Source organism: Tauraco erythrolophus, chromosome 4 (assembly GCF_009769465.1).
Source record: "Tauraco erythrolophus isolate bTauEry1 chromosome 4, bTauEry1.pri, whole genome shotgun sequence".
Classification (NCBI taxonomy): Eukaryota; Metazoa; Chordata; class Aves; order Musophagiformes; family Musophagidae; genus Tauraco; species Tauraco erythrolophus.
The window spans coordinates 65,426,695-65,454,305 of record NC_141468.1 but is presented as its reverse complement, the minus strand read 5'-3'; the positions used below and the strand labels follow the sequence as shown (position 1 = coordinate 65,454,305).

General features: G+C 40.3%; 1 protein-coding gene across 1 annotated transcript; it reads left to right on the top strand.

Moving 5' to 3' along the window:
- Positions 1-5,128: 5,128 nt before the first annotated feature.
- On the top strand, positions 5,129-11,894 carry SPIC (Spi-C transcription factor). Its single transcript, XM_009982634.2, has 4 exons — positions 5,129-5,234; positions 6,889-7,001; positions 7,953-8,061; positions 11,467-11,894. The coding sequence occupies exons 1-4, from the start codon at positions 5,129-5,131 to the stop codon at positions 11,892-11,894; spliced, it is 756 nt and encodes a 251-aa protein (XP_009980936.2).
- The last annotated feature ends 15,717 nt before the right edge of the window (positions 11,895-27,611 follow it).

The following is a 27,611-nucleotide window of genomic DNA, read 5'->3' as shown; positions in this document are numbered from 1 at the left end:
TTGTGTAATTATTGTGAGCCTGCACCCGGGAGGATTCATGACAAAGATTATTAAAGAGCTGCACGGCCAAAAGAGGGGTGGCAAAGGGGTCTACCATGGGCCAGAACAAATATGTAAGCACAGAAGCTCTCTGTGGCTGTCACATTCACAAGTTTCTGACTTCTGGAGATTGTTAAGTTGGTAGGCAGTCTGTTCTGTATGGACAAATGACTCCCTGGAACAGGATAATTTCCACAACTGGTTTTGTTGTTGTTTTTTTTTTGTGTGTATTGCCTTCTATTGTGAGTGGTCTATCTGTGTTATTTGAACAGTCACAAATTGCCTGACATTCAAGAAAAAACTGAGAAAGCAACAAATGCCCGGTTGAGAAAACTTGCCATTTCAAGTTTTGCATTCCTTTAGGAAGAGAGAGGCTGCTTTTTAGTCTACACTTGAACAATGCCTCATGCGACTCATGCTTTCTTGAGCCCTCTGATAAATGCTGTAATACATTATTTAATTCTTTTTATTCAAAGAAAGGTGAAAATGCTTCTTCTGTACCATTACTATGAACTAGCTTTGAATGCCAAGCAGGGATTAATGAAAGTTCTGAAAATTAAACAATCATTCTGTTGTTGGAAGTTTATTTTTAAAACTTGGAGGAAGGAGAAGAGCTTTATGTTGTAGTTTCTAACTGGTATTAAAATTTTGATATCAGGCATATCTATGGTTTGAGACATTAAAATGTGAATAGCAAGTTCTCTTTCTCAGGCTTGTATCTGGAATCCATCTTCCCATGCAATGCAAAAATCGAAGAAGACTTTCTTCTGTAATAACATTTTTTGGTAGAGGGCAACATTCTGCCTGCCTTGACTGTACTGTGATTAGCTTTAATCTCTCAACCTTCACCCTCTTTTACTACCGCGGTGTGTTGGCCCCAGCCAGCAGCCACACACGCACACAGCTGCTCATGCACTTTGGGAATTTAACTTAATTTATTGCCATAATATCTTCAGTTGCTGATTTGGGTATTGGGAAGCGAAGAAGACAAACATTAAAACATCTTTCCTTCCCCTTTCCCAGGCTCAACTGCACTCCAGACACATCTCCTCCCCTCTTGCTATCTCCTGTTACACTCAGTCCCTTTGGTGAGGTGATGGGTGGCACAGGGGGTTGGGGGTCAGGACGTAGCAGTTTCTCTCTGCTTCTCCTTGTTTCTCACTCTTTTCTTCCACTGCTGCTTCCTTCTTACTCGTTTCCTCTGCTCCAACATGTGCCCTCTGTGGCCCACAGTTGCTTTCAGGGTGTGCCTGCTCAGTCATAGAACTCCCGGGACCTTGTTGTCCCTTCATTCCCTTGTTCAGTGTCCTTGTCCTCTTGTTCCCTCCTTGTCCCCTTGTTCCCTCCTTGTCCCCTCAGGTGTTCTTCCCAGGTTTGTCTCCTCACCTTTGGCATTTTCCACCCTGTCCTCAGTATGTTTTCACAGAGGTACCACACACATCTGGTGGGCTCCTCTTTGGCACATGGGGGACTGTTGCAGAACCAGCTGGAATTGGCTGTGATCAACACAGGACAACCCTAGCCTCCTCTGCAGGGACCACCCCTGCAGTTTCATGGCCAGGATAAGTAGGGAGCACAGGAGGGCAGAACAGTAACTGCCTAGCTTCAGGTAGAGATGTAGGAGTAGTCAGGTTAGATTGCATCATCAGAGGGCCCATTACCACATCATTTATCAGGGAGGAACACAGGAGGGATCTTGGAGTTCAGTCGTCATTTTAGATCCGATACATACTTCTATTTCAGGAAAGAACTGAACCATGAAATCTATGCTTTTCCATGTGTCAGAGTGAACTGTGTGTGGAAGGGAAGTTAATTGTGTGATATTTTGGCCTGAAATCCAGCACTGGGTCACATCTTGATGTTTTGAGAGAGCACAGTTGCCGGTTAATTTTCCTTTATAAGCCCATGTCAGAGGAGTGCTACAAGGGGGAACTTGTAGTTCAAAAAACCACGTACACGTATTAATGTATTTCACTAAAAAATCCTGATATTCTGAAACTTTCTGGTGCAAATTTTGAAAAGGCAGCTTGCATCTGAAACCAGCAGATAATGGTTAATGCTAACATTGGCTTCAAATTGCTCCCACTCAGCATTCATAGCCAGGCTAGTTTTTGACTATGGTTGTTAGTTGACAGAGCATAGATAATTACTGCAAGAGGTAGTTACTATTTTACAGCAGTTTCATGGCAAACACTGAGGAAATTCTGTAAAACGTGTCTCTGAAAAATTTGGCTGCAAAGAACTTCGGCACATGATAGATTATGTGAGCAAGTTTTGTAGTGAAAAACAGGGAGCGCTCATCCTGTGCGATGCAACATCATGCCTTGTAGCTGCTCAGAAAGTGTGTGGCAAATCAGCAACTGTAGCTCATCTGAATCTGTACTGAAGGCTTTCGTACATGATTTAGAGCTGGGCCTGGGCTACGAACATGAGCTTTGAAGCAGAGTTTTGCAGTTCCCTCAAACTCTTATCTTGAGGTCTAGTTTGATCTGCTTCTTACACTGAGCTAAGCAAGAGGTTTAGATAAAAACCCAAGCTCCACTGCAGTCTATTTGGGACAGATGAGGGATGTAGGTTTTTGCCCTAGATATATCATACCAGTGACAGATTTGTTAGGATGTGCCATAGCCAAAAGGAATCTCTCCCAGTGCCCAGAATCTGCATGTCTAGGACAATACTTCAAACATTTAACTTTATTTTATATCAGTATAAATCACCCTTCTTTTGTGCAGGATGAAGGGCCATGCTAGCAGTGTACTATACCTTTACTCTCGAAAAAATCCCTAGTCAAAGCACTTCCCTAAAATCAGCTATTTAATGCAGCCCCTTTGCCAGCCCACTGCTGTGGGAACTCAAGTCTTTCATTTATTTATGAAACTAGACAGTTTTGCGTTGCGTGTGGAGTCGAAATTCTAGGTAAGTGTTTAGACTTTTTTTAAAGTTACTTGAGGTGTGACTATTTCTTTTTTGGTATGAATACAGCTGTATAAATGGTATGTAAATCAACTTTCTGATACTTGTACCTTTTTAGGCATTGAAAGGCATCATCAGTGACTGTACATGTTCCGTCAAGGTTACCAACTATCAGTTTGGAGTTTGAGTTAGGCAAAAACAATTTAAGGAAAGTGAATACTTAAAATTAGGAGAACGCTATGTGAGGATCTTTACAAAGGAGATTTGTGTCTTTTATTTCTAGAGCTCTATACCCCTAGAATCTGTGGTCACTATTGCAGCTGAAGAATTAATGTGACCCATTCTGTTTTTAGAATAAAATTAGATCAGTTTATCAAAACACTTGGTGCCCTGAAGTCAAAGAGAAAAATCCCATCAACTTCAGTGAGGTCAATTTACTGAATCACCAGGATTTCACCATATATGCTTGGTCATCGAGATTTAAAAAAACATTTACAAATTTTGACAGTACTTTATAACGTACTTATTTGAGGCATAATTACCAGGTTAGAACATTCATAGTGAGTCTTGGTTAAAATTATTTCTCATTCATGTTTATATTTATGTGTCTTGGCTCTTCTTTGTGTTTTAAAACATCACACACACGAATTTTGCATCTGCTGAAATCACTGACAAAATTTCCAGTATTTTCAAAGGATTATAATCAAACCTTTAATTACTAAAATACTGATGAATACATTAGTATTATTATTACAATTATTATTCTCTTTACAATTTTGAAATAATAAGGTAACTAAGAACAGGAGAAAAAACCTCCAAGGCAACAAAACCTGATCATTGTGATCTGTAACAGATAAATCTGTAACAAATGAAAAAGAGGTACTAAGGACTTATTTCTGAGTAATGTTGTATATGAAGTATATTCCATGTCAAACTGACTGAAAATGTGTCTATTTTCACTTTTTATTAAACAATCTAATTTGCTTCTGGAACTCACAATTAGTCTGAGAGTTTATGTATATTCATATACAGTCATATGTCAATCTTCATTATGGAAAAAAACTAAGTTTGCTTTGACTGTGTTTGAAAACCAAAGGGACTGCAAGACTTGCATTTGTTCAGGTCAGTATTTTCCTTGGGAAATTAGTAATTGAGCTAACTAAGACTGACTGTCAGTTGTAACACATTTTCACTTCATAATATCTTAAAGAAAATGTCTTTACAAGGATGTTGATAGTAATCTAAAAGTTACGGTATTAATGAAACTGGGATCTTTAGTAATAAAAAATAGTATGATTTTAAAACCTCAAAATACAATGTTGCAATTAGTTAATTTCATTAAAATACCACTTTCTAATCCTAAATTAATTTTATCTGTATTATTAAATAATTATTATAAATATTTTATGCCATCACTGGAAATAATGTGGTGTTATTTCGTTTCATTAATTCTATTTATAGTGAGATAAATATTGTTTATTTTGAAATATACAATTTAAAAATATTGCTTATTTTAAACAGGATTCAAGTTTTGATATCTAAATAATGGTAAGTCTACAACACCTTTGTTGTCTTTCATTGTTGAGCGCTTCAAATATACCACACAAAACTCTTAGGCAAACTCAGATTTTGGAGGATTCTTTTAGCTTTTTAGAACATGTTGTTCCAAAATGACAATAAACAGTTTTCTGGAAATCCACCCTTGGTTTCCTATACTGGCATAGTATAGCATTTTCTCTGCATAACTACTCCTCAACTTGTGTGTCATAATTTTTGTCATGTCAATGTTACTGAATGATAACTTTGGCTTCGTAAATCATATTACACAAGTGATACGTACCGCTGTATAACATACTATAAACCACTCCAATAGCAGTAACACCCTGTATGTAAACCTTTGCTGCAAATTAAGGAAATGAACCTTGAGACATTTGCACGAGTGAGCAATGTTACCCATGTGAGTTGTCCCGCTGACCTCAAAGAGACTTCTCAAAGGAGTGAGAACTTTCTCATAACAGTAAATGAATACAGTAATGCCTAAGTGCCTGCAAAATACATATGCCAGGAGGATGGCATGATACCTGTATGTTCTATATAATGACTGTATTTATTTTGGATTTTCCAACTGAAAACGCTGAAAGACCCAGCCTGGTCTTTTCTGACTCCTGACAGAAAAATGTTCTTGCAGAGTTTTCCTGACCAAGACGTACTGGGCCAGGCATTCGAAGATGCGCTAGAGGTACTGCAGCAGCACTCCGACAGAGAAATGCAGTATTCGCCAGGTAAAAAAGACCGTTATTCCATTTCATTTACTACTTTGTATTTTTACAGGAAAGTACATCTTGAAGCACATAGGTGGGAAAGTAATTTCCCAGAGGTGGATTAATGGATAGCAGAGGGGTATGTTGGGATAATGGAAAGGGAAAAGAATATTTGGAGGGTTTCCACCCCTCCATTAGTGCTGCCCAGTGTGGCGTGCATCTTCCATGTCGCAGCGCAGGGAAACTGTTGAACTGGACAGTCCCCCTCTATCTTCCCCCAGTACCAGACTACAGGCATTGAGCTCAGATTTCCTGTAACCAGAGGATGTATGACCATAGTGGAAGAGACATTTTTCAGTTTTAATGTTTTAATTGAAAAATGCCCTTCTGTTATGCTGCGACTAAACTCTTATAACAATGAATTCCAGTGAAAAAAAAAAGAAAAACGAAAGAGAAAAACAAAGCCAAGAATCCAACAGGTGAAATTAATTTCCACAATTATTTTTTTAACCTTAAGATATAAATTTTAAATATTTTTATGCAGAACTGATAGTTGGCATCTGGATAATTGATAGAAAAGTGTTTTTCTTGGCTTCAAGAATTTTCTGCTTTACAAAACTTAAAATACAGGCAAGATGTAAATTACTACAGTTCAGGCAAGGTTTTGGTAATTAAGTTACTATAAAATTTAAAATCTATGTTTGATATTTTCACATTCTAAATAGAAATGGAAGAAAAGAAAAATAGGAGGCTACAAACCCTCTAAGTCTAGAACAAAATATATACTGTTTTCGGTGTGGAATGCATTTCATATGAGGAAGTTTATTTACATATTACCTGTTATATACTGAAATGTAAATAAGACCAATTGGCCCATATCTTCAGCTGTTAATATATTTTTGGCTCCACTGCACTGGTAATTTACACATGCTGAAGGACCCAGTATGTATAATTACTTGCAATGTTCTTGCCTGTATCTGTTGTTAGGGTCAATGGAGAGAGGTATTAAACACTTGCAACTCAGTGTTTAGTATGTCCCACAGCTGCACTCATATTTCCACTTGCAATAGATGTACCCTGCAAAATCTTCTTCTGACCATCTGCAGTGCGTAGTTTATTCTAAGTGTCTTGGTCTGATGTTCTTTTCTACTTCTTTTAAACATCCTAAGGTCTAGGATTCCTTCTGTGTCATTCTTTCAGACACTGCAGGTGCTCTGGTGCTCCTTCACTTCTTTCACGATTGGAGACTCTGACTTGCATGGTACTAATGACCTATAGAAGAACTGAGTGACATTCCCTTTTCCTTGTCTATAATTATCCCATTCACTCTGTTTGGTGATCTGTTTGGCCCTCCTTTTTGTGTTAACGAAACTATTTCATAATACTATGAAATATCTGATATTTTATCTTAACAAATACTGCTTTTCTTCGTGAAGGCAAACAAAACCAGCCTAAGGATGTGATTAGCAGTAACAGTACAGATTGTGTTGGATAACTTGCAGATATGAAACTTCTTGGCTCTGCAGCATTTATTATCTAGAAGGCAGCCACAGAATACATGATTTTTGACAGATCTAGTAGCATATTACGTTGTTAGCTGCTGGTTCCCCCCCCCCCCCCGCCTTTTCTCTTGCCTTTACTAACTCAGTTTTTGCTCCATCCTCCTGATTCTCAGGTTATAAAAACTGCCTGACTGTGATCAACCACCACCACCACCTCCGAGCAAGCCCCAGCTACTCTGCGGCACCATCTACAGAGGATCCTGGGTATAGTTGGAGAAACCTGATTGTAAGTGAGCTGATTACTGATAACAGAATCAGACTTAAAAGGAACTGCCCATCAGCTGCCCATTTGTGAGTTCTAATACAAATCATTATGCCAGTTCTAACAGAAATTCAGTATGGCCAGGCATGATTCAGATGAAACTGCCTTGGGAAATACTTACAAAACATGTTTAATAGTCTCTTTTCAGGATTCATTTTAGCTGTTCACCTCTTGTGCTCCTCTGTGGTTCATCATGTAACATGACAGATGACAAACAAACCTACTAGTACAGTAGGGAAAAGGACTTTTCTCCATTACCCAGGAACAGCCAGGGAACAACGACTTCCAGCCTCTGCGTAACTTCTGCTGCTGTGAGAAAGTACCACACCTTTGATTTCTTCTCCAGCAGTTTACTTTAAGAGTGCTGGAAAGACCAGCATTATCTGGACTCTGCGCCCAGCTTCAGCCTGCCGAGCCCGTATTTGTTCTTAAAATGCTGGAATTGGGGCCTCCAGGAGTGATGGAAAATGACTATTGCAGGGGAAATAATTTCAGGTGAATAGATTCCACAAAAGCCCATTTTCAACTAGCAGCTTAGTGACAATGTGCACAGGAACTACGGGATCTATAGGGACCACTGTCCAGGTGGCCCTTGTCTTTTACTAACTCTAGATACAGAGTTCACTCTTCTTCCTCTGCTTCTAGCAGAAGGGTTGAAGGTCCAGAGTGAGGTAATTACTCTGTTTTACCTCTTAATTTCTCCCCTGGCAGGCAGCCCTTCCTACCGGACCTAAATTGGTGCTACTTGTTACTGGTACTGTACACTGCATGCCTTCATGGCTGAGAAAAGTCTTCCATGGGTGAGGTGATGAAAGGTTGCGTTTTGAAGGCTTCAGGCAATTAATTGATATGAGTTTCTTTTTTCCTCAGAGAATGTACTCCATTAGTAACTCTTTGTTGTCTTAATCCTTGAAGAACAGCGCAGCGGATTTTTATGCGGATGAGACTGTCTACCATACGCTGCAGAATACTCCAGAAAGCCAAGTGATGTACGCTGCTGCTGGGCAGCCAAAAGCAGGGAAAGGTGTGTAGAAAGAGCATATCTTGATATGTACATTATGTTACTTTGAAAAATCTCTTGGCAAATCATGTTTTTTCTTTTTCCTATTTTTTTTTTTATTTTTAACAGGAAAAAAATAAGTTAATATTTAATAGTAACTAAAATACTAGTGTTCAATTCCTGTTTGCTAAATCTCATAAGGTAAGATAAATCTGTTATCATCTCATTCTGTCCTTTTGTTTAGTACTTGGAAAAACAAATCAGAGATGTGTTCCGCTCCAAATCATCCGGGATGAATTCTGATGCCAAGAAGTAGACCTAGCTATCAAGAACATCTTTATCCACTTTAATAACTTTTTTTTTCATGCAGTCCAACAAGGAGTGATTTTCTTGAAGGTTTTTCGCATATATGAATTCTTTTTCACCAGATTTCTTGTCTTCCTTTATTTACCTTTCAAATTACCTCCTATCTGTTGTCACTTCCAGTGTGCGTTTTTATAGCTATTTCTGTGCTCCTTTTGGTTGACTTTACTTGAGTGGATATCTATTTTGCAAAGAATAGGTTGGGTGACATTGGTCATTACGGTACTTCATTTGCTTATTGCATTCATTCTTTGGTTTTTGTTTTGAGTTCAGCATCCTTTCTATGACTGTTACATGAGATTTACACAGCTTCCACTTTGGGCTGTTGTATCTACTTTCGACTGTGGAGTCTTTTTGAGTAGCTTCCTGGTTTTGCTGCTTTTTGAAATCCCCTGTCAACTTTAACCACATGGTGTCAGTTTTTGGTATCATCTCTTCCCATTGATGCCAAACACTGTGGTTTCTGTTGCTTAATAACTACTACTACTACTATGAATTCCTTGGAACGATGGAGAGAGTAGCCTCTCCTCTTAAGTTCTGTACTTCTAGAACTTGAATTCATCATTGCAAATGAAAACTGTTCAATCCAGGAATGTTGCTTTTCTAAGTGTTACCCAGCGTTGTACTGGCAAATTTTACATGTCAGTATCTGAACTCACCTTCAGTTGTTACTGCTCTGTTAAACTTTATTTCCTATTTGATAACTCTTTTACATTATTACCAATCATCTTTTCCAGGAGGCTGTACTGTACAAATTTTCAGAATGATTGACTATTATGGCATTTTTTTGTGTCTTCCTATGGGTTTCTATGTGTCCGTGGCAATATTCCTGCTAGAAATTGTGATTTGGGGAACTATTTACACTGTACCTAAATAAATTTAGTCCTCTTGAATTCTTATTGAGACATGAGAGGTTTGCTGTACATGAGCAAGTAGTGTGGCCTTTCAGGAATAGATCTGTAGATGACATAAAGTACTGAGGACCCTAACTCTGTGCTTAAAGTGTTTCATAAGGGTTTATTTAGGGCAATCTCTAGACTGGCCGCAAGTTCTGAAAGCTGCAGTGACTTAGAAATGCTTCTGGAAAGCATCCTTGAGTTAGGTTTCCCCTGAAAGGAATCCAGTTCTTGCATAACAAGACCATTCCATGATCTGAACTAAAGCTCAGCAAATGGAGACAGTCAAGAGAGGTACTTCAAAATTGCATCTGAATTAGACACCCAAAGAGAATGAGGCTGCTTTGGGACAATTCAGCACAGAAATCTAATGCAGACACTTAGAAACACCTTCTGGAGGAACCTGCCTCTCTCCAGTGACCACATAAGAAACCTGCAGACACTAGCCTGCTAGCTTAGGCTGTTGTTTAGGGCTCAGTAATGAACACCACTAGCTTATGTAATGAGGTGCAGTACAAAGATCTGTGAACTAACCACAGATCAAACTTGTGTTGCACTTTGGAGGTAACAGCTGGGCTCTAGAAACATAGCTGAATTAACACGGAAGAGCAAATAAGCCCTCTCAAACCAGGACATCATCTAGAGACAATGACAGCTGAACTAAGAGGACAAACATTATGAAACCAGAGGCTGCTGCAGCATGGCTATGCTATCATTTTCCAGCAGAGGCTCAGTCCACAGTAGCCTGTGAATTTTCCCCTGGTCTTATTTATTCTACCATAGGTTCGTACGTTTATAGGATAATTTGGGTTGGAGGGGACCTAAGGAGGTCACCTGCTAAGAAGTGTTTACTGTGACCAGGCAGTGTCCTTCACTGGTTTGTTTTTAAGCTTCTCATCTTGGTAATACTATATGTATTTCTAGTAGAATATGTACTTCTAGTCAGAGCTCAATTTTTATTTAGATAATGAAACTTTATTAATTTTTTGGAAAGTACCTCTGATTTCAGGCTCTTCTTCTTCCTGCTGACTGTCACTTCTCTCCTCTTTGCTTACCACCAGATGCAGAATTACTGTCATCCCTAGCAGATGTCTTTGCTTGACCTCAGTGTTCCTTAGCAACTGTCACTTTTCCCCTGTTCCTAGTTGAAAATAGCCGCACAAGACAAGACTTTATGAACTTTAGGTGCAGCTGCTTATTTCCACTTTGGCTGAAGTGGAAGCCGTTCTTCTGCATAGACTCTCCTTTCTGCAAAATGTTCCTCTTTGTCTTATAATCTTAAATTCTTCCTCCTTATGGCAACTTCTTGGCCGCCCTTAGCTTTGTGAAGGGAACTAGAAGTACTTCAGAGAGAGGGATCCACAAGACCTAAGTGAAACTAAATAAGCCTTGCGTGTAAACTTAAGTTTGAGAGCTGAGCCTGTGGGGAGAACCACTTAGTTAACTGACAAATATTGCAGTACTGAGCTTGTTTTATTCTGCAGGAGAATACTTCCTTGACACTTCCGCACATTTTTAGAAAACTACAACACACCAGAAGGTCTAGCTCCTTATTGACTAGGTGAGGTTTATGGTTCAAAACTAGCTTGTTCTTCCTGCTCACCCACTCACTCTTTCTTATATCTGAGACTACCTTGCATCCCCAAAACATTCCTGAAACAAACTGGACAAAACTGAGTCATCTCAAAATCTTCGAGTTTTTATTAAGCAGGGAAAACATTTATTCAAAAAACATTCCTTCAAAAAACATTCAGATTGGCCTTCCAGAACCTCTTTCCTGCCCTGTCTGAGGATGTAATTTCCTGAAGTGGATTCCTTCACCATGCACCTGCACAGCGCGTGTCTGAAGACAGCTGAAAGTGGCTTCTGAGACCTACCACACAGTGAAGTCACCAGATATTTGTCATGATCCTCAAATAACCTTCTCTTGAAACTCTAGTCACCAAATCCTTTTCCCCACCACAGATCTGTACATGTTTCAGAACTATCATCTCATTTGCTGTTACTGGTCTTCTGTTGAATAGTTTATAATTTATCTTTTAATTTGAGACTGAGTGTTAGGTTTGCCTATGCTTTTGCCTTAAGATCCTTTCCAGGAAAAAGACAACTGCTCATCTTTTAAAACAGGTATGAGTTCTGTTCTGACCTTTTGTACTTTATTTCTTAACAGGTAGAAAAAAACTTCGATTGTTTGAGTACCTCCATGAGTCTCTATATGATCCAGCTATGGCAAACTGCATCCAATGGGTGGATAAACCCAATGGTGTCTTCCAGTTTGTCTCCAAAAACAAGGAGAAACTTGCAGAGCTGTGGGGAGAAAGAAAGGGAAACCGCAAGATCATGACATATCAGAAAATGGCCAGAGCACTGAGGAATTATGGAAGAACAGGTGAAATCATTAAAATTCGAAGGAAGCTGACATACCAGTTTAGCGCTGTTGTTTTACAGAGACTTGCTCCATCGTATTTCTTGGGAAAAGAAACAGTATATCATCCGTACATTCAGTCTAATCAAGAATATCAGTGTGCAGATGACTGGATCAATTACAGTAATTACATGTATAACAATGGTTATGCATTACAGCATGCTAACAGCTAGACATATCTTTCACATAATCAGGTCTTTGTTAGCAAGTAGTACTTTCCAGCACAGGAACTCTTCTCTGTACATAGCTTTTCCTTTAAGGTCTCAAACACACAAAGAGGAGGGTTTTAAAATTATGTTGCCCTAGTTTTGTTCCTTTTGAAGTTGATAATAAATGGTCCTTGACTATTGAAGAAAACCAGCAGCTGTAGGACACGTTCTATTCTCCATGATGTTAATTAAAGGAATTACTTCAGATTCAAGCTTGTATATCCAAGATCAGGATCAAGGCTTTTGTCTGCTAGTGGACATCAAAGATCTCATCCTGAAAACACTCACTGGAAGTTTTATGCATATCCCAAACAGAATTTAGACACTGTTATACCATAGACCATGCACTCCTTATCACTTGGGTGCACATGAATTAGAAAGGGGAAGAGACTCGCCAACTGCATGAAGCTACTGTCTGCTTTTTTCATCCATAGCCTTTATTAAGAGACATTTCTGACTGAATGCCTGGCTGAACGATAGAGTCCACAAGAAGGTGCACCTGTTGGCCAAGTTGTTAATTCTTAATCACTTAAATTAACATATCTTAGCACAGATCCTGACATAGGGTATTAGGATTGCCAGGTGCACATTTCACTGCTGGCAGTGGATTCATTGGGAAAGTGACCATACCATGAGAGAGTTAGTAAAGGATTATGCTTTTCAGAAAGTTATTTACAGTTCTTCCCCCACTAATATGAGAAGCTGCACTTTTATCCAGCAGTTCTGTACTCACCTAACAAACATAGCTGTGCTGTTTATAACCTCTTTTGGAGTTATAACTTTATGTGCATAAACACAATTTCACTTCTCCTACATGGGATCGTAGTTGAAAGGCTCAGTGATTTTACACTCTCTTCACAGGGAAGAAGGACTACATCCAGATAAAAAGAGAGTACTAGCCATTTATGCCAGGCTGTTACCTATAAATCTATTTTTTCTCGTAATTCTGTTAGCTGATCAACTTGTATCAACATATGAGTTGACTGTTGTGCCAAAATACTTCCATTCAACTGCATTCAATTCCAAGTTCTGCATTTTGCTTCAACTGGGTGCAGGCTGGATATTAATAGAGACAAAATTAATTTCTGTGGAAAGATATAAATGGTGGCCTGGTATGTCTGATGAAATTCACTGACTTTGATAGCTACCCCTTGCTCTAATTCCTGTTTACTTGTACAGGGATATCATTTTATATAATAGACATAATGCAACACGCTCCACTCAAGCAAGATTGAAGGCTTTGAGTTAGCACTTTGGTAAGAGGAAAGATTTGTACTATTAGAAATCTGAAGCATGTTAAGTAGCACGAAAAACAGATCCACATTTTAAATCTGCCAAAAGAAGAAGGTCATAACTGTGTTGTTAGTATTTCATTTTGAGTGCAGTGTCCTGTAAAATGTAAACATTGCTACAAAACAGATACAAGAATGCCTCTGGTTTTACAGAACTGAATTTGGATCCTGCTGTAACACTGAATGCAGTGGGAGTTTAACTCTTACAAAGGACTGAGGTCTTTCAGTTGGGATGCCTTCACTATGTGACCACATGCATGAATACAACATTTCAAATGTCATAGTGCACACAGATTTGCCAAGAAACTGCAGTTTAGTTACTTCACATGTCACCCACTGCACACTGACTTTATGTTGTTTAAAAGGCTGGTAACATACACCGGGTTGTCTGCTTTGTGTAAAATGCTTACTTTGTCAGTATGTTTAGATTCACTTTCTTGAGCCTCATCTACTTGTTAAGGAAATAAATACTTACACAGATTCTGTGTTATCTTTTTGACCTAGGTATAAACATTAGAATTTATTTCCTATAAAACTGGTAACTTGGTGAGGTGTTATAGCTGCAGCTGGGAGAACAGTACAGAGCTGGAAGAGAAGAGCATAAGGAGCAAGAAGAACTGAAGGAAATTCAAGCAGAGAAGAAATGAAGGAATCATAATATCTGTGGATAGGAAGAAGTAGATTTCAGCCACAGGAGTAACCATGGGGACTGACAGTGTTAGACAGACATTTCTTTGAAAAGAAATGTCTTCCCTGCCCCCCCTAAAAAAAGAAAATTAACTGTAGAGATTTTAGAATCTCCTACTGTAGTTCTGCAGCTGTACTGAAGGATATTTAACAGTGCAATGCACTGATATTGGGCTTATATACAGAAAAGATTCTCAACTGTTAGCAACACTTTAACCTAGCAAAGACAGGTTAAGTTGCAAGCAAAAGCACAATATTACCAAATATCTGAAGCACAGACTTAGACTTACTGAGGTCTGAAGTAAGGTATAGCTGTTTTTAACTGTGCGAGTGTTTAACCACTGAAAAAACACACCAAGAGATGGGTTGGATTCATTGTTTCTCAACGTCTTTAACCCAAGACCACATCCATTTGTAAGATGTACAGTACCGCAACACAGTAATGGTAAAGTCCCAGCCATACCACAAGACACAAGATAGAATGTAGGAAATCAGACTCCTGCTAGTCTTAGTATTTGCAGGATCCTGTCATGTAACTCGCATGTAGGAAAGTCAAGGCTACGTGTGGAGATCTAAACAGAACTGATGTGGGAGCTTGTAAGACATGTTGGTTCCCGATGCAATTCCCTATGCACATCACTGTCCTACCACCCTCAGCCTCTGTGTTTGTGTCTCCTCCCTCCCATCTGCACAGACTAGACACAAGACGTGATGGTGCCAAGCACCCAGGGGAAGCATCAGAGGCAGCTCCCAAAGCAGCTTTATCCCATCGCGTAACTCTTGATAACTGGCCCGTTGCTGCCACTGCTAACATAGCCATTGTCTCTCTCCTGTCTCCTTTCTCCTCACTCCCAGCAGCCAAATTGGGCAGAAAGCAGCTCACCTGCCCACCCATCTACCTATATTACAGACTCACCTCTGACTATCAGAGGCTGCATCTTACCTCACGAGAGCCTGGGATAGGGCCTAGGGGAAAGCACCTGAGCTGCTCCCAGCTTCCACTCTCAGTACCCCACTTTAAAGGATACCCCAGTCGGAGCAAGGTGCTCCATATCAAAGTCCTGCATGTAACTAGCACCATACCTCATGATGCTTCAGGCACTAAATGAGGGCATGAGACTTTCAGTGAAATATGCCTCTGAAGATATGGCAGAAATCCTCTTGCATAGGTATAGCTAGACATTTGGACACACTCCTTGCTTATCCCTTGTGCCGACTTTACAGCTTGGTTTCTGTTCAGATGTGGAAGGCAAGATCTCTGATCTTCCCAGGTGACTGCTGAGCTGATGCCTTTCCCCAGCATCCAGTTATTGCTTGCTCAAGTGACCGCAGGTAGGGTATTGTGCCTTGTATATCTGCTAAAGCTTCAGCATTGTCCTCTGATGGAAGGTCCCTGCGCTACAAGCCAGGATAGAGTGAGGTAGGGTAGCACTTTGGCGGAAAGAGCTTTGCCTCTTTGGCGTGGGGGCCGGCTCTGGGCCCACCAGATGGCACTAACGGACAGCTTTTCACGCTGAATTTGTGACACTTGCAGGTGTCCTGGTCATTTTTCTCTGCAAGTCCCTTTTGTTTTTTCTTCCCCCAGCCCCGCCCCGTGTTTAATTTTTTCATCTTCGTGCACAGCATTGCTGCAGATGTGGCAGAAGCAACACTTTTCCTTTTGAAGTCGTTACCAGACCAGTTCCAGATGTGGCAGATTCAGAAAATGTTGTGATCGGGATGATGATATGAAACCCACAAATTAAAGCGGATACGTTAGGTCAGCAGACACGCAGCTCCATGTTGACTACTCTGGAGAACAGTTTTACAGATGCAGATCAGTATCTTCTCCAAAACAGATGGGGCTGCAGTGGCTTCCAAAACTGCTGAGGATGATGCATGAAGATGAAATAAAGCTAGACATTCAGATTTAGACTCCTAAATTCCTGTAAGCAGGAATTGCAACAACAGCCTTACAGACTCTGTGAAAGAGGCAGAACCAGAGCATCTTTGTGATATATTTTATCTACCCCATCTTGCCTGGCCATGCATATATATATATCCTGTTCAGCAGACCAAAAGCAGGAGAGATTAGCTTCCAGCTGAGAGATTATTTATTATTATTTATCTCATATGATTTGAATTTGACTTGAGTGAAAGTTTTCCCTTTGGTAGCACTTTAAGCATACATCAAGTACCTGCTTCCACCTTGTCAGATGCTTACCAGATGTGCATTCTGGTGGCAGATGGATCAGACTGCCCCACTGTCCCAAGTGGAGATGGATGCTGTCTCATGGAGAGCGCTGGGTCGCCAATTTCTACTTTTTACAAGCTGAGATCTTTTATCACATCACAGAGCTGCATGTGATGGTTTACCATTAGTACATTGCTTACTGAGTATAAAAAGGATGGAAAATACTACAAACAGTGGTGGACTTTTTTGCAAGAAACTGCTCCATGGATTGTTTCCTAAAAAGTATCCTGAGTGTCAGATGTAAAGTAAACTATGTAATCTTCTTTTTTGGTTAATGAGAGTTGCCCCTACATGCTTGGCAACATCTAAACAACCGTAGCTAATTGCCTAAGAGATAAATGACTGCAACCACTCACTGGTGTATCAGGGTAACACTGGAGCTCAAGTTGGATGTTCAGGCTCTTTTCTAGTTAGGTTTCATCGACCTTGGCAGTTTTTTCCTACTTTCTAAACTTTCTTTTATGAAGAAGGTTGAGGCAAACTCCCCAGACTCTCTCTAAACTGCAGGAGCAGATTCCTACATCTGTACACAAGCTGAGGGCAATGACACTGCATGTGCCAGCTGCTGTCTGCATGAGCAGATTGGCTTGATGGACTGGAGAGAGTCTGAGATCATAAAACAAAATTTACATTTAAAATCTTTTTTGGACAATGGTTTTCAGTTCTGCTTTCACTCAGGTTTACAAAGATGCTGCATTTCAGACTGAAGCATTTCCTGTAATAGTCCATTAGACTGTGATTAAGGCCTCACGTTTATTTTTATTACCGAAGAACTGGAAAACTGCATAGTCAGAGTACTGTGTAGAGAAATCCCTTGTTGATAGTGACAGCAGAGGGCGTTTGCCAAAATGCATCGTTTTTCTCGGGTTTTTCAGGTCCAGCAGAGCTCCCTGTGAGTTACCAACTGGCCTCCTGCAAGTGACACTTCACAAGCAGTTACCATCTACCTGTGTAAGGAACTCTGCTGAAACCTACCACTTTTTTAGAGCCTTATTTCATCCGACTTCTAGTTGTCTTACTTGCTGACATGCTGTGAATTTCATGTGATGTATTTTGGACCAAAAACTGGCAGCAGTAACTATGAACTCACCTTTGACTTATTCAAAAGAGACATAGATCTCTTAACATCGGAGTGAAGTAGATCACCAGAAACACAGTGCCTATCTTAAAATACGGCTGTCTTGCCATGTCTTTTATTATATCACCCTTATCAGGAGATTTCAAAGGGCTCTGTGAAAGTATTTTGTTATCGCCATTGTATCTGCAGGTAGAGCAGAGCACGCATGAGATATGGTCAGATGTCCATGGACTCACAGCAGGTCAGTGATGGGGCTGGGAGGAGAACATCAGCATCCTGAGCCTGTCCTGCAGCCAACAGCCAGGCCCACCTCATGAGGGTCCAGCTTCCTTCTGTTTCCAAGGCATCAAAAGAAATAAGTAAAATAATTAGCAGAATCCAATCCATGCATGGAAAGTGCCCCAAAATGAAGTAGGCAGCGCTCTGCTGGCTCATGCGTCACACCTGAAGGCAGCACAAGCTTTTCATATTACTCAACATCACACCTCAGATTTGAAATGCAGGAAGTGCTAGAGCAGAAGGGCAGTCCTGGAGCAGATGGGCACTTTTTTGCCCAAGCAGAGTATTTCTTTTGCGTTTTTTTTTCCAGTGAAGGAAGTTATATCCAATTATGACAGTTGAGAGCTTCAAGCCAGCCAGCCTTCATTCTCGCATACATTTTAAAACACCACTCTCCCAAGGCAATATAGTGCCTAAGAGGCACCAACCATCTTGTTAGGAAGTTGCACATTGAACAGTCAGTGTTGATATAATGGATTATAAGGTGAATTACAGTGCAACCAGGCTGTATTAGCAAGATGCCATCAAACTGCACACAGAGTGTAAACTGATGGATGGAAAAGTAAATTCCTTATTTGACATTCCAGAAACACATAACCTGAGCCAAGGGTTCAAGAACCACAATGAAATAAGAAGAAAGACAGCTGGTTGTTTGTCATGCTATCTCTGTGCAGAATTAGAAGCATTAATTACATATGGGGAATATTAATGACAGTTTAAAGTGGAATGCAGCTAATCATTATGGTGCTATCTCCAAGCAGAACACTGGAGAAGCCATGCAATATTTTCTTTCAGAGGAAATGAAAACTCAGCAAGTCTATTTGGAGTACTAGCAACGTGTAGTAGTCTGAAGGTCTAGGTTTACTTTTCTGCCTCATTAGAGCAGAATTCAGTCACGATTAGAAGAAAGAGTTCTTTACAGATTTGGCTAAGCCCATTCATCTTGTTGAGATCCAGAAAGTGCAAGACATAGCTTAAAAATCATGATATTGGCTTAAAAATAATAATATTTGAATTATTTGATTTGCCTTCTGTTTTCTAACCTTCCTAATTTCAGCTTTCCAGTCTGCACCGAGCAATGTTGAGACTAACACTCTTTTCAAAAAAAGAACCAAAAGCGGGGAGAGCTGAGGTGTTGGAAAAGCAGCATATTTGGAGAGATGCAGAATAGTGAGGAAACTCCATCTTCTGTACAAGCAGCAACATGCTTTGTAAGGGAGGCAAACCCATCCACTGCAAGGGCTTAGGGACTTGCAGCCAGAGATGAAGGAAAAAGGTGCAGCAGTGAGATGCTCCCTGGCCACTGGAAGTCTATGCAATCACACAGGGAGCTATGCTTTCACTCAGCTCCTGCTGCCCTGTTTCCTCCTGGCTGGTTTTGGGCAACTGGACTATGTTGTGCCTCTGAGGTCTGCAGAGCCTCTCAGTCTTCATAGACAAAGGCAAAGGACTTAGACAGCATTTCAGCATGCTGGGACAATCCAGAGTGTCTAATTGTCCATTCTACTGGTTTAACAGTCCACAGTATTTAAACCAGATAAGAATCAGGCTTAAACATTTCAAAAGGCCTTGGAAGGTTTGAGCATCTCGCTAAGAGCAGTCCAGCAGGAAAGCGGTTCTTTTCACTTGGTGTCACTGTGAGATTATGCTGTGTCTTGTGAAAAGCACACTAGAAATGGAGAGTACTGGGTTGGATGCAGAGCATCAGGGCCTTGAGTTCGCGTGCCCCTCTCCGATGAGTTTGGCTGCCTGGGCTCAGGGCCAGGTTTGATAAACAGCTGTTTGGCCTTGAAAATGTTGTGAAGAAAGAGCTGTTTGAGAAGTTGAGAAGTCTCAGTACGGGCTCTCCACCTTTGCTTGGGACCTGCATTTAGGCTGACTTGGAGCCTGCCTGAGCTGTGCTGCATCCATGCCCTGCCTGGCCGTGTTATCTTGTTGATCCAGATGCTCACCCTGACCCATGGACTGACTTCATGATGTTACCTCAGACCTTGCTCATCACTACGGACTTGTCTGGCCATCACTGGACTGTGTCTGATCTGGTTGCTTCCATCAAACCTGTTCTGCTCACCTTGGTCGGGTGCTGCAGGACTGTGCCCTTGTCAGCAAGGTGCCTGCCTGGCCTGTTTTGTTATGCTTAGCATCCTAGAATGGTTAGAGTTGGAAGGGACCTCAAAGACCATCATCTAGTTAAGAAAGAGTCCTTCCCTTGAGGAGCAGCTTGCCCTTACTGCTCACAGACATAAAGGCAGTTGAGGTGCAAGTTGTTAAAACTTCCAGTCCTAAAGAATGAATGACACTGCCATATCCTGGGAAGTGTAATGAAACACGATCTCAAACGGAATTACTCGAAAATAGTATCTAATGGGTCCTTCAGAGTATTGTTTGGCATATAGAAAGGGTTTCATTCTCTCTGACCTCTGTGTAAAAAAAGCCACCTCTTACTCTTGCCTACAGAGGGAAGTGCTCTTATTATGTGCTAAACCATCAGTTTAAACCAATGTTGTTACACCAGTATTCCCCTCTCCTGATGTGAGTTCTTATTCCTTGTAGGACTCTGTCAAATCCACACTTACTCTGGAATAAGCGGAATAAGTTGTCAGTGGCATAAGCGGTAGCACTTCCTTACCTGGAATAAGCAAAGAGATGTTTTAACGAACATTAACGATTTGGACTGTTGCAGGCTGCAGGTAACTGGAAACACAAGTCTGTGTGCTTTCTGTATTGATTGCTCTCAGATACAGCATGCTTTAACTTCCAGCATGTGTCCATTGGTGTGATTTCTTCTCATGTTTTGCACTCCTCGGGTAGCTGTAATTCACCCCTTGGCTTGCCCTCTGACATGGTGAGGACAGCAGCACATAATCGATGGCAGGCTAGCTCCTATCAATCTTGCTAGTAAGGGCCTGATCCTCTTTCTGCGAAGGGCAAGAGGACAATTCACACCAACTTCAGTGCAGGCAGGAGAGTGCCTGAAACACTAATGGCTTCAGCAGCAGGTGTTCCAGGAAATTCACATCAATCTTCTCTTTTGTTGAGATTAAGATTTTACCACCCTGTGCTGAGCTGGAAGTCAACTACAGCTGCAACTTGACTCTCCAGCGTTAGGTGTGAAAGGTGTTGCTAAACAAAGCTCTCAGTTGGTTTTAATTGCAAGAAAAATTAACAACTAGCCCACTTGAATAATGAATACCTTTAAAAGCACTCACAATTACCTTAAGCTCTTATATTTAATGATCTTCCAAGACTGGAAGGAAGAAGCACTATACACCTTGAGGAAGGTGAATTTCTTACTTTCCAGTGGCAAAAATCCTCTTTCTTACGTATTTTAGGCCTGGAACCAGGCACTGATGTGGGTTTTGAGTTAGAGAAATGACTGTTTTGTCAGCCTGAGTCTTGGGCCACAGTCATTTGGAAGCAGAGGAGCCCTTGTTTCGGGGTGTCAGTCTGCCAAGACTGTCAATGACCTACAGTGGGACTGGACGTGAACAAAAGCCTTTGTACTACTGTGTCATAGTTAATTTTTTAACAACAGCTGTTCAAAGATATTCAGAGGCCTGGAATGCTGCAGTGCTTCCTGAGAAGGTAGATTAAGCTCCAATCCGACAGGGATTTCGGTCTGTAAGTCTTAATTTTGTATTGTGGAAAACTTACGTAAGTCCGTCTAGGCACCTACACCTGTGGAGTGGACTAAATGCAGATCTGCTAGTCAGGAGCTCAAGAAATATGCAAGTTATACAATCAAACAACCAAACATGCCATTTATTGCCTGTCTGTAGATTTCCAGACAGTTAGGGGCATATATAATGCATAACTAAATCATTCACTGTCTAGACTTTCAAGTTTTTGTATATTGTATTATTTATGGTACATGATGCAGGACATGTACATGGACATAAAAGTTTATACACACAAATGGGAACCAATATAGTAAATATCTAAATTTTCTGTATAGATTGAAACAGAAAGAAAGTCAGTCATAGATTATTTGAAATACTTCTACTCCTTTAATATAATATATGATTGTTGCTATTCGGTTGTTGATGTAAGGGGTTCAGCAGATAGGTCAACTGTATCTCAAGCAAATATTTTTCATATCATATTGCCCTTTGAAAACAAGTCTATTTAAAATTCTGCATGATTTATGCCTATTTGACAGGATCAGTTTTTGATTTCGTGATAGTGAGAAGTGTGAGTTGCTGTAGAGACTCAGCAGTTTGCTTACAGTTATTCATTACAACTTTGATGTAGTACTTAGAGCTGTTATTGTCTTTTAATTGTTTTGAGGGCTTTGCATTATAAAACAGAGTTAAGCAACTGAACTTTGTTTTCGTAACTGTACTGTTGTTAATACTTGATAATAGATGAATGCATGCTTTGTAGAGCAGTTTGAAATAAACCGATGTGTAATTAGATATTTGTCTAGAAGTGGAAGAGAATGCTACTTTGTATTGGTAGGAAATAATTTTACTCAAATGCAGGACAGAAGGGGTCTTCTTTCTACGTACTTAAACTTTACATACACAATCATATCATCTTGTGGATAAAATATCTGAATAAAATTTGTGTTTTCATTTTTATTTCCTGGTTTGAACATAGGTCAATAGTTACATTCTTTACAGTGACTTAAGTGTCTCATCAGGGAGTCCAGTTTAATTCCTCTTGCCCTAGACCCTGTGCAGCTCCAAAGTCACTGGTTTCTGACCTCTGCAGGGACAGGTCTCACTCCATCCCAATTTTGTCAGAGGTGGGAAGTTGTCTGTGAGGTTTAAAGGTCTGAGCGGTGCTGAGATACACTGTGTTGGGGACAAGGTGAGCTGAACCCCAAAATGCATCCTATTAGGATTTTTAGGATTAGGACTTTTGTTCGGACACTAAAAGTTAAAGCGCAAGTGGGAATTTGCTCCAATTAATTGTTTTGCAGGCACCAAAATATTAGACCGGGGCATGTTTTGGGAAAAAAAAACAGTAAATATCCTGTTTGTTGTGTTTCATGCCTGTGAAGGTGAAGACCCCCACCCTAAGCGGCCATGTGGCACCTGCAGAAACGGGAGCGAGGAAGGACAGTGGGGCCCCAGCAGCACCATCAGGGCTTGGGGAAAGGTGCAAGAAAGGCTGTCAACAGTGGATGGTGATGGTACCCTGCCTCTGGTGAGCATGTCGTCTTTGGTGCTGTTTGGTAGCTGCGGCATTGCAAGATGGTTGAAGTTCTTTCCCAGTCCTGGAGGAGTTACAAGTATTTCATCAGAGTATTTCATAAAGAGGCATGCAAAGGCTTCATATACTGCTTTGATCATGATCTGGATACTCTCATTCAATTAATTCTCTTGTTATAACTAGTCTGGCCTAGGAGTCACAAAATCGCCATTTCAAATTCCAAAAGGCGGTGTTGCTTGGGGTGCTCCATTTATGGACGAGCACACTGTGAAGCCTGTATTCAGACCCACCTCCCTCATATTCCATGAGAGTGAGGGGTATTAAAAATTGGTATTAAAAATTGGTGTTTGCATTTGATCCTCTCTTCAACTTAATGTCACCGTGGAGCGCTCTTTTGGATGGGGGTATTTGTTGCTGTTTGTTTTTCACCCTTTTGCTCTCTTGCCCTATACTGACAAATGTCATGCTCCTAATACCTTGCAAATATACTCACTAGGTAACAGAGAAACAATGCAGGCTCTTGCCAGTTGTCAATCATATGATCAAAGAACACAGCACTCTATGTCCCAGGTCAGCGTTGAATTTACATCCAGTCTTGTCTAGCACTTTCTTACTCTGGATATTAAAGAGATTATTTAGATGTGGAAAACTGGAACCAGAGAGTCTTTGCCACCAATTTATGAGCTTAAGTCCTTCACAGGTTGCTGCAGAGATCATTACTTTTTTTCCTAAGCCAGGTAGGAGAAGCAATGTCACCTTCACCACTTTGCATGTGACTTCAGTTGGTCTTGACCCACAGCCAAGATGCTGAGTGCTAGTTTTATGATTCAAGCTGGTATGCTGAAGATGGGAGCAAAAATGTAAGACTTCAGATTACACTTTGGCAAGGTCTGTAAAATTCAACACTAAACCCCTTTAAATCCTTATGGTTAAAGCTTAATTTTTTAAAGGTTAATGATAATTTGATCATCAGAATGAGTTGCTGCTGCAAATAAGGAGCATAAATTAGATCATACTAGAGCTAATAATTTTTCTTCCATGCTCTTCGTATGCAATTCAAGCTTTAGCTTTAAAAGATTATTTTACTCACATGGACAGAAGGCTTGCTCTGCTTTCCTCTTTAGGAAAAGAGTGTAGATGCAGTTAATTGACAACTCCTGCTTGGAGTGAGTTGAGAGCTCCATTAAAAGCCATTCTTTGGTTACCTTGGTTTTAATGTATTTCCAGTACATAGGACAGATAGGATGCAAACAGTGCTTCCTAATTTTGCTAAAGCTTTATTTTAGAGATTTGGGGACACAAATATCCATGGGAAGGAAAAATTGTTGCAATGTTAGAACTGCATCCAGGAGCTCATGTCTGTGGCATTTCTATAAGAAACCTTAGGCTAATAACTGCTCGGCTCACTATACTGCTGACATTATTCCTAACAGCTTCCTCTCCATCCTTTTCCCTCCTCTTTGGTCATCTCTCATGTTTTGACCTTTTTGAGTCTCATATCCCTGTCCTCCAATACTTGCTCAAGTTCTCTCTCTGCAGTGCCCCTGGTAGCTCCCAATCTCACTGTCTACCAGCCTTCAACAGTACCGGTTCACGTTTGACATTGGATGGACCTAGACAAATTTTTAGCATGCCTTTTATCCAGAACAAGTCAGTGTTCAGTGCACTAGCAATGTTAATGTATCAACTTTTCACTTTTCCAGTAACTGCATCACATATCTGTGTGTAAGGTACACCTCATCTGTTTCCTCTTGCTAGACATGAATGTTTTATAGCTTTGTATAGAAATTTTTCGGCAATAAAAATAGAAACACTGATGTCAGTTCTTGATAAGTAACTCATATCAAATCACATCCCACTGGTAATCTGGCACAACTATTTCTTACAAAAGTATTATGTGAATGGATGACCAAAATAACATTTGGTGTTATTATGAGTATCAAGGTATCATCTGTAATAACAATAACTGCTGAAAATCCTGCAGAAATAAAACAGATGATGGTACTCATATAAAAAAACTGATGAGCTTCTTTTTACTTTCCCTGTGTGACATGACTTACTGGGATTATTCCAACCTCATTATTAAATGTCATCAGTGATAACATAAGCTTCAGAAAAACTAATCTTCATGAATATTTTCAGGTCTTTCCTCCAGTTATAAAAATTACATTAAAGTCATTTTAAAAATACTGAGATAAAGTAAAAATTGCATTACTCACTCTCTTTAATAGTTCCTCTGTAAGTTTTCCCCGAAACCATTATATCTGCCACTTAAAAGTCAGCATTTACCACTATGGCACCAGATATGTTGGCATGGAAGATTCAATTTAGTTGTTGAGAAAAATTTGGAGAGTATGAGGGCAAGGACGCTATAAAATGCATTCTTCAGCATTGGGGGTGTCAGGTTAGAAAAAAACAGGCATCGTACTAGGATGGGTGATCTTGCCTTAGCATGAGGGACGCAAGAAACAATCTTTTGAAATTTCTTCTAGCTCTATTTTTTTACAATTTTTTGTTGTAGCATTTTCTATAATAAATATTTTATAGGAGTAAAATAAATAGTAGTAAGAAATAACTGGAGGATAGGAGCTGTCAGTAACCATTGAAACCTCTATGTATAAGACAAATAATGTCAACACATATGAAAAGACTGAAATAAATTGTTAGTGTAGATGACTTAATTGATATGAAATGAAAATCAGCCAAAAGAAGCTGAAATAAAATTCTGAGGAAACAATTAGAAGCTAAGTGGTGCTTTTGTTCATGCCTGAACACCCATTGATATATATGTGTATTTATACACATAATACATGTACATATAAACAGGACTTTTATTGAGCTGGATGTAAGGGTATAGTTATATGAATGTAGGTCTTATGAATCACCTTTGAGATTAATTTGACTGTGAGATCATAGGCTGGAGAAATTAATATTTGGGTAATGTTGGTTCTGTGCTCATAATACGTTAAGGCCAAGCTCTGCTTAGCTGTGCAATACACGTAAGAGAAAGCTCTGTTAAGTCTGCCAGGGCTCTGACTGGGAATCAGTTGGGGATGAAGGCTCAGTCATTTGGGAAGGTATTGCTAGGCTGAAGCTAAGAAAGCAATCTGATCCTACTTGATTTTGATGATTTAATTTCCATCATTGGTGTCTGGAAGTGACAACGTGCTGAGAACGAAGGATTCTGCTGCTCAGAATTTATTAAGTAAGCCTTGGTAGAGAGGAGAAATGCAACATACCTGTGTGGTTAACATTTTTTTCTTACTCCAGTGCTTGCAAGTTTTCCTAGAAGGAGGAAAACTGCATGGTTTTGGCCAGCTTACTATCTTTTTTGGCTTCACTCTCAATTTCTACAATAAAATCTCCATCCAGGGAAAATTACTTAGTGTTCACCACAGCCTACAACCTGAACTGTCACTCTCAGCTTTGATTAAGTCACAAGTCCTGCTCTAAAACCACTGAGCAAAGAAGGCAGTTGTATGTTCACATCAGAGCAGAGAGCATGAACCTTCCTTCACGTATCGTTAGCTATGTTACAGCTGCGACAGCTACTCATACTGTGGTTCTGCAGTAAATACGAGAGGGCACTCTCCTGCAGGCAGCTGCTCTACTTGACGTACTCGTTCCCATGGGAGTTCTTAAAGCCGATTTTGTGCAGGATTGTACACAAGGAAGTAAAACCGGCACATGAGGCAACTCGGGTGGAAGAGCTTCCGAGAGGACCCATTCTCAGAGCTGTCTGCAGCTCTGCACAGCGCTCACAGAGGTAACTGCATAAAATTTGCAGTGCCAGCAGGGATTAAACTCTCTGTGCCAGACACAGCCGTTTTTAGAATCTTATCCTTTGATTTCTTTTCTTTCTTTTTTTTTTTTTTTTAAATCATAAAGGGCAAAGAAATCGATAGGCAGCGGTTAGGCACAGAACTATGCCATATCAGACAGTCTCTCTGTATTAGATTTCTGCATACACATTCATAAGCAATGATGACATTTCAAGGGGTTTTCTAGAATTTCCATAACCTTTCTGTCTGGATGTGCTGTGCATGCTAACGGAGACATGAGTACATGCACGATAACGTGAGCATAGCTATTCTCCTTTTGCCTATGGTCCCACCCATCTAATCCATTAGAGGTATCCAGAAATCCTAGAGAAATAGTTAAAGCTCTGAGAATCTACCTGGCCAAAATTATTAGAGCAAATAAGTTCCGTCAGAGAAACCGTAGATATAGAATCACAGAATCATAGAATGGTTCGGGCTGGAAGAGACCTCAAAGATCATCCAATTCCAACCCACCTGCCATGGGCTGGGACAATATATATGAGAAGCTTAGTTATTGAGGAAGTCTTGTTAAAATGTGTTGGATTTTGATCATGCACGTGCAATTACCTTGTATTGCTAGTAAGGAGAGAGCACAGCAGAGAGAATGGCAACCTCCCAGTGGTCTGCTGTCCCCATTGCTTTGTTTGAGGAGAGTGGGGAAGGGAAAATTAGCCAGCCCGTGAGTGAGCTATGGTGACAGCTGAGGCCAGAACATTCCCTTTCAACTGAATTTTCCTGGTATGCAGCTTCTAATGTGTTCTCCCCCTAGAACTGCAAGAAAAATCAAAGTGGTTTTAATATCTTCCAACATGGAAAAAGAGGAGGCATCACCATGCCATTCCATTGCTTTATAAGCTGATGGAAAGAAAGAAGAATTTCTTTTGATCCCACACAAGAAGAACTGTGTCTCTTTCTCATTTTGAATTCAAAACCCATGCAAAAAGAAAAGGAACCCAAACTTGCCATATCTCTGTCCAAGCACATGTAGGGGCACATACATAATGCCTGATTTTACCAAGGAATACTTTCCACCAAGCCCATCCCATACAGAGTGGAGTGGAGGTGATCTGTTCTGATGTAGTTTTGAGTCACTTCAGTAATGTCATGGGTTTTTCACAATAAAAAGTTTGAAGC

What these genes read in the sequence shown, in the direction of transcription:
- SPIC (XM_009982634.2), top strand. Translation starts at nt 5,129, where the DNA reads ATGTTCTTGCAGAGTTTTCCTGACCAAGACGTACTGGGCCAGGCATTC. An exon ending in AGAAATGCAGTATTCGCCAG is followed by an intron (nt 5,235 to 6,888) that starts GTAAAAAAGACC and finishes CCTGATTCTCAG; the next exon opens with GTTATAAAAACTGCCTGACT. An exon ending in GCAGCCAAAAGCAGGGAAAG is followed by an intron (nt 8,062 to 11,466) that starts GTGTGTAGAAAG and finishes ATTTCTTAACAG; the next exon opens with GTAGAAAAAAACTTCGATTG.